A 7334-nucleotide genomic window follows, 5' to 3' on the forward strand; every position below is an offset into this window, starting at 1 on the left:
CACGCTCAACAACCTGGCGGGTGTGTACCAGGCGCAGGACAAGCTGGATGAGGCTGAGGCGACGTACATGCGGGCGCTGGACATCAGGCAGGCCAAGCTGGGACCGGATGCACTGGACGTGGCGACCACGCTCAACAACCTGGCGGGTGTGTACCAGGCGCAGGACAAGCTGGATGAGGCTGAGGCGACGTACATGCGGGCGCTGGACATCAGGCAGGCCAAGCTGGGACCGGATGCACTGTACGTGGCGGGTACGCTCAACAACCTGGCGGGCGTGTACAAGGCGCAGGACAAGCTGGATGAGGCCGAGGCGACGTACATGCGGGCGCTGGACATCACGCAGGCCAAGCTGGGACCGGATGCACTGTACGTGGCGGGTACGCTCAACAACCTGGCGGGTGTGTACAAGGCGCAGGACAAGCTGGATGAGGCTGAGGCGACGTACATGCGGGCGCTGGACATCACGCAGGCCAAGCTGGGACCGGATGCACTGTACGTGGCGGCCACGCTCAACAACCTGGCGGGTGTGTACAAGGCGCAGGACAAGCTGGATGAGGCCGAGGCGACGTACATGCGGGCGCTGGACATTCATATGTCGTTATCGCGCGGTAGCTTTTCCACAAGCTTCTTCCTTGCCCGTCTTCTGCACCTTGCTCTTCCCTCCTGCAACAGCAACCTCCACACTACCCGAGGTTATGCCCTTACCTTTCTTGACATCAACATCAACCTTCTTGCCACTCACGGCCGCGACCTTGCCACCTTTGACGCCATCGCCTTTGCACAAACCTGCGCTCTGATCGCCACTCACTTTGCTTGCGACCCCGACGTCATGGCGAAGCTCTGTGAAGCCATTTCTGTTCTCTCCTCTGTCGATGCGCTCCTGCCGTCAGCCATCCACATGCTTAACGCCATGCTCCCGGCCACAGACGACGACGCGGAAATCCACGCTTCGCTCGCCGCCTGCCACCGCCGTCTCACGCCGCCCAACTGGATTCACGCCCTTGCTCACGCTGCAGCCGCTGCCGACGACAGACTCTTCCAAACCTTGCTTGACGACTATGTTGATACATACTGGATGGTTGACGACGATTTGCTGGCACAGTTTCACCATGCAGTCGCCACCTACCATACTCACATCATCGGCACGCTCGTCTCTGATCACAATACCTGGAACTCGCCTTCACTCGCCGTCTCTGAGTTTGCTCGCAACCGCATTCTCAACACCTTTGTCCGGCTCAACTCGATCCACGACCAGATGTTCTCCCGCTGCATTGCTGCTGCCACCGATGGCCACACTTCTGAGGCTTACTTTCCGGCCGACAAGGGTTCTCGCCTGGCACTCGCTGAGTCACTCAGATTGGCGGTGCACATTCCTACTCTCAGGGCCAGTGACTTTGATGGTGCCGGCTGGGCTTGCGATCTCCTCGCCGAGCTGGTTGATTCGACCGAGTCGGTCAAGGCTGGACCACAGAGTATGACCTCGATGGGCGATGTCACCAGCTGGCTTTCGACCACGAGTCCCGACACAGACCCAAGTTGTGCGGGGCGCTTGTTTGGTACACTCAAGAAGCTGGCGCGGACTGTTCTACCCCGAGACGAGATCCCAGTCGACGTCTGCGTTGTTGACGCATTAATTGATGACGGCTACCTCGCTGTTGCTCTTGGCCGGCATTTCACCGCCACGCGGAAAGCTCGTCTGGTTGATCGAGACGGGTTTGGCGCAAGACTCGCTACAGCTGTCGACGCTGCATTGGACAATCGTGCAGGAGACATTGCACCGTCCACTGTCCTCGCGCCGGCGTTTCTGGCGGAGCTAGAGAGCCTTGACTGGGTCAAGTCTGACAACAATCAGTTCAAGCTGAAGGTGCCCGCCTCGGTCATCAGTGATGCGGCGCTCGACTTCCTTCCGCCACACGTTGCTGCTGTTGCTGCTGAGTGGATTCGCCTTCACGCCACGACGCGGGCAGCTCGTCCGACGTATTCTGCGTCCTCCAACAACGGCGTGTCTGGGCGTCAGATGCTGGAGCTCCTGCGCGCACGCGCTGATGCGATAGAGGATCCCTGTGATGGGTCGGGTGTGTTCCTCGCTGCTCGCGCACCAGGTGCGCCGTCACCGTACGATGCTGCAACGTTTGGCGACCAGGGGGCGGCGTACCTTGACAAGATCACAGCTCCGACGTTTGACTCTGCTGCGCCGGACGCGTTTCGTGCACTGGTGGACGCGATGGACTTTTCCCACTATCGCAAGCCTGATGGCAGCTCGACCGACTCGGCCGAGTGGGAGACGGCTTGGGCCGGCTCGACCATCTGGATCGCCAACGACGCCAAGCATGTCCGGCTGACGCCAACGAGCAAGTCAAGTCGGCTGACTCGGAAGGTGGGCGCGCTAATTATGGCGGGCGCTTCGGTCGAGATTGACATGGTGGCGCGGCGGTCAGTGTATTTTTGGACATTCGCGGTGCTGCTGCGCGACGACGGGTTTGTGGGCAATGCTGTGGAGCTCTCCGGTCAGATCTACGGCGCGCTCCTCAGTTCTGGGCACATTGACAAGCGCCGTATTGTGGAGCCTGCAGCTGTCCAATACCGGAAGCACGTGGCCAACATCAACCCTGAGGCTGCCGCGGCATCTGCCCAACAGTATCGCGCGTCGCTTGAGACAATGCTGCAAAGCAGGGCAGCTGCAGCTGTACCGCATGTCAATGTTCTTACTGATTTCCTGCTGCGCAAGGTCCTACAGGAGTCACACGTGCGGCTAGACCCGGATGCACGTGAGGACGCGCTGGATCTTCTGCGCCGCGCGTTTGGGGGAACAACGACGCTACTCACAACGTTTGGGTGGGCACAGGCCGACATTGGTGGCGCAGACAGTGTCACCCGCAAGGCCGAGCTGCGTGCGGCGGCCGAGGCAGCTGCACGGCACGACCTGCGTCTGGTGCTCCCGGTGGCATCTGATATCCAACCTGAGCTCCAGAGCGGCTCGATGCGGGAGTGGCTAGCTTGGGCATGCAAGGCATGGCGCTCCGGCGCAGAGGGCAAGGGTCTGGTGCGGGCTTCGCTCGGTCAGCTGGACAGCGCGCCGACGTGGCTCAGAGCCTGGGTGGCGGACAAGGCGCGACAGATGTACTGGGATGGCAACGAAATGGATGCTTTGCACGAAAGTGTCGCCGGGAAACTGGCTGCTGCCCATCCTCCAGGGGATCTGGACCGCGACATTCACTCGCAGCTGATGTACGCCGCGATGTTGCTTGCCCGTACGAAGCAATGTCAGGCTATGCTTGTGGCGACAAACATATCACCAGAGCTGCGGGAGCGGCTGGAGGCAGAGGCACAGACTCGATCGGTAGAGCTGCTCATCAAGGTGCGATCGATTGCAGAGCACTCGCTGCTGCGCGCATTCGAGCCGCACATTCTCAAGCCGAACTACGAGAATGTGATCGGCAGCGAGAAGGACACACACGACATCAAGTACTCACCTGTCTCGTCAGAAGCGAGTTGGAACAGGTGGCTCGTTGCGTCCAGGTTGCGCTTTGCTGGCGACACGCCGGCTGATGCAGTCACCATCGATGACAATTCACTGGCGAATGTGTACCGCGAGCTGCTGAACCATATGCGGCGGCTGATGCCCCTTGAACTCGCAGGTGGGAACCCGGCTGACGAGTGGCTGTTCTTTGCGGCGCTGGTGTCGAACCAGGCCAAGCACGAGAACGTGGTGGGCATTGTCAAGGCTGTTGGTGATGACCTCATGCTTCAGGCTACTCCGCGCGAGATTGGGCGGCTGTCGTTTGTGCTCAATGGCTCTGCTGCCACCAAAGAGGCTAGTGCGGCGATGTTCAACCAGATGCAAGAGGATGGCCTGATCTCGAGGAAAGGCGAGCCGATGGTCGACAGCGTACCGCCTGCTCTGACGGGATCGCCTGAGGGCCAAATGCTTGAGGCCGTGCTGGCGCGGCGCGCGCACCGGCCACCGGCACACGGCCCGGCGTTCGGGCGCCCTCTGGTAGCTCTGCTGCGTGCTGCTGTGGCCGGTGCCGATGCGCTGGCGCGCACCTGCTTTGCAGTTCATCGGGACTACTTTACGCTACCGCGACCTGTGGCTGGAATGCCCGCGCTGTCGGATGAGTGGACCCTGCATCCCAAGCAGCTGTCCCCGTACATGGCCGAGTACAAGTTCGAGCTTAGTGGTGGTAAGGACGTGACTCAGCTGAGGGCCGCGGCGCGTAGGCTCCGGAAAACCCGGCCGCGATTCTCCGAAGTCGAACTCAGGGTCGTGGATGGCACGTTTGCTCGGCTTCTTGTGCAGTCGACAACGTTTGGGCTACTGCAAGACCTGTACGACGAGCTGGAATCTTGTATTGATGCCGCCGGGGCGTCGTCGTGACGCTAGCCATAAAACGCGCTCAGGAGGGTCTCAGCGGCATCAAGACGACACCAGGTCAACAACTTGGGCCTCAGGTGGCAGAACTCGGATTCCGGAAAGTGGGTCTGTGGAAACGATAATGTGCAAAAGTCAGTGTGTGCATGTAGTTGGGTAGTAGTGAAATCAGATTGGGTATAGCTGGTCATGAGTGTAATGGGGCGTGTGCGGGGTCGAGCGGTCGAGGGCGTGCTCAAGCACCCAGGCCAAACAAGTCGCCGCTCAAGTGAGCCGAGGAAGATAGGAATGGATGACGCCGAAACTGGAACTGATGATAGTGCACAGGGAGTGATGACCTCGAGTGTAATCGTGAGTTGTGTAGCTGGTAGTGGGAAGGAGCTAGGTGGTGGTGAAGGTGGGCTGATCGGGCGAGCGTGCGACGGCTGGCGGCTGGTGGTCGACAAGGCAGGGGACAGCTGAGGGGGCTGGGTCGGAACGGGGTGGATCGAGATTGGTATTGATTGGAGAATGAAAAGTCTGGCATGTGATGGTTGACGGATGGCAGTGTCGGGGTCGGGGATGAGAATGGGGGTGAGCTGGAGCGGGGAGACGAGGAGGATGAGGAGGAAGAGGAAGCCGGGTGCGCGATGAGATGGTGGTGGGCATGGCCAAGGCATGGGGGTGGAGGTTGTGGCTGGGATGTGCAGGATGGTGGTGGAGTAGGGGGTCAGGGTGGTGGTTGGTGGTGATGGGGCGTAATGAGTATGGTAGGGGGGAATGACGGGGGTCGTGAAGTGGGTGGCGTGCCAGGCGGAAGGATGATGGGTATGGCGATTGGGCTTGAGGATTGATGTGGGTGAGTATGATACGGCTGATGGCTGTGTGTTGAGTGTGGGCGATGAGGGAGCCGGGTACTTGGGCGGCGAGGGGGAGGAGGGCGGGATGGATTGGGTTGAGATGGACGTCGATGGAGACGAGAGCTTGGGATTGGAAGAGGAGGCAGACCACTGAACGCTAGCCCGCCACTGCATTGAAAATCGCTCGCCCTTGCCCTCTCTTGTTCTTCCTCGTCCTGGCCAGCCCGGTGGTCTCGTCGTCTAGCTTGGTGATCGGCGGCAGGGGCGGCTGGTGATGAGCAGGCCGGCGGGGGCTGTGATGGGCAAGGCCGGAGGAGGGAGGGGAGGATTGGGTTGGAGAGCAGACTAGTAGTCATTGCTAATGATCTGGCTATCCGTATGCATAGCCTCCGATGCTCCGTCGATGGCTAGCCTGCTCTCGGTGGTGCCGGAGGTGGTCGGTCGGCGGCGGGCGGTGGTCGGCGGCGAGCAGCAGGCGGTCGGCAGCGATGCTGTTGACGGGTTGGCGTCGGCTGATGTGCGTATCGGGGCAAATGAAGTCGATGGATATAATTGCAGGGATGATGGGTAAGTCTGGTCTGGATGTGGTGATTGTGGGTGGAGATGATAGGGAGTGGGGGTCGGAGATGGGCCCGGGAGGGGGGTCAGCAACTTCGAAGGGACACAGGGCCAACAAGTTGGGCCTGAGCCGGCGAAACTCGGATTCCGGAATACTGCAGCTATGGATTGGAGACTGTGCAAGGGGTAGTGTGGGCATGTAGTAGAGTAGTAGTGAAATCAGATTGGCCATATCTTGCAATGAGGTTGGTGGGGGGCATGTGCGGGGTCGGACGGTCGAGGACGTGCTCAACCGCCTAGGCAAAACAAGCCGACGCGGAAATGAGCCGAGGAAGATGGGTGTCGATGACAGCGATATTTGTACGGGTGATAGTGTGAGGTGAGTGATGACCAGTAGTGTGGTCGCGGGTTGTGTAGCTGGCAGTGGGAAGGAGCTGGGTGGCGGTGAAGGTGGGCTCATCGGGCGAGCGGGCGGCGGCTGGTGGCTGGTGGTCGGCGAGGCCGGGGCAGCAGAGGGGGCTGGGTCGTGGCTGGGTGGATCGAGATTGCTGTTGGTTGGACGATGCGCAGTCTGGCTTGTGATGGTTGACAAAATGGCGGTGTCGAGGTCGCGGACGAGGATGGGGTGAGTTGGAGCGCGGAGAGGACGACGATGAGGAGGAAGAGGAAGCCGAGTGCGCGGCGAGATGGTGGAGGGCATGACCATGACCTGTGGGTGGTGGTTGTGGCTAGGATGATAGTGATGGTAGTGGGGCAGGGGTTGGGGGTGGTGGTTGGTGGTGATTGGGCGTAATGAGTATGGTAGGGGAGGATGAGGGGGTCGTGACGTCGGTGACGGGACGGGCGAAGGGGTGGTGGGTATGGCGATTGGGCTTGAGCATTGATAAAGGTGAGTATGATACGGCTGATGGGGGTCTGTGGGGTGTGGGCGAAAGGGGCGGCGGGTACTTGGCCGGCAGAGGGAAGGCGGCGGACGTTAATTGAGTTGAACGTTGAATTAATTGAAGAAATGCCGGAACCAGCATCAAACGAGGCAATGACGTCCACAACAACAACCAAAGATCATACATGGCTTGCACAGCACACGTATGAGTAAGCCAACAGGGACTGGACAAAGCTAGCAGGCAATGGGATGAACTCGGGTGACGTTCAGGTCGATGAAAGAAAGAACGCGGTTAATCGATCAGATCTGCAGATTCAACCATGACCCAGGACACAAACAGGGGTCAACACAAAATATATTGCATGCACAACTATTGACCATGGCCAACGACAACAAAGTTGAGAATCGATAGTGTAGTGAGCAAGGCCCGATGGTGAATGTGGAAGTCAAGGTCGATCAAAACAGGGAAGTCAAGAACAATTGAGGCATGACGAAAAATGATACAAAGCAACAAGAAGAACAAAGGCAATGATCGATGACGATGCATGTCAATTGTGGTCAACCATCAAAGGCAAAAGCAACCAAAGCAGAACATGAAGGCCGACAAAAGCAACAACAAAGCATGTGTCTTCTCCATACGGCAAAGAGCAAGGAACATGGATAGCCAACAAGAAAAAAAACA

General features: G+C 59.2%; 1 protein-coding gene across 1 annotated transcript in view; it reads left to right on the forward strand.

The window, feature by feature from the left end:
* The window catches only part of AMSG_09205 (TPR repeat protein), a 6375-nt gene extending 1984 nt beyond the window's left edge, over positions 1 to 4391 (forward strand). The window contains exon 2 of the mRNA XM_013899456.1: positions 38 to 4391. Coding sequence (XP_013754910.1) covers positions 38 to 4378 — 4341 coding nt within the window. The 3' untranslated portion in view covers positions 4379 to 4391. The remainder of the gene's footprint in view (positions 1 to 37) is intronic.
* The last annotated feature ends 2943 nt before the right edge of the window (positions 4392 to 7334 follow it).

This window comes from Thecamonas trahens, assembly GCF_000142905.1.
Source record: "Thecamonas trahens ATCC 50062 unplaced genomic scaffold supercont1.45, whole genome shotgun sequence".
Taxonomy (NCBI): Eukaryota; order Apusomonadida; family Apusomonadidae; genus Thecamonas; species Thecamonas trahens.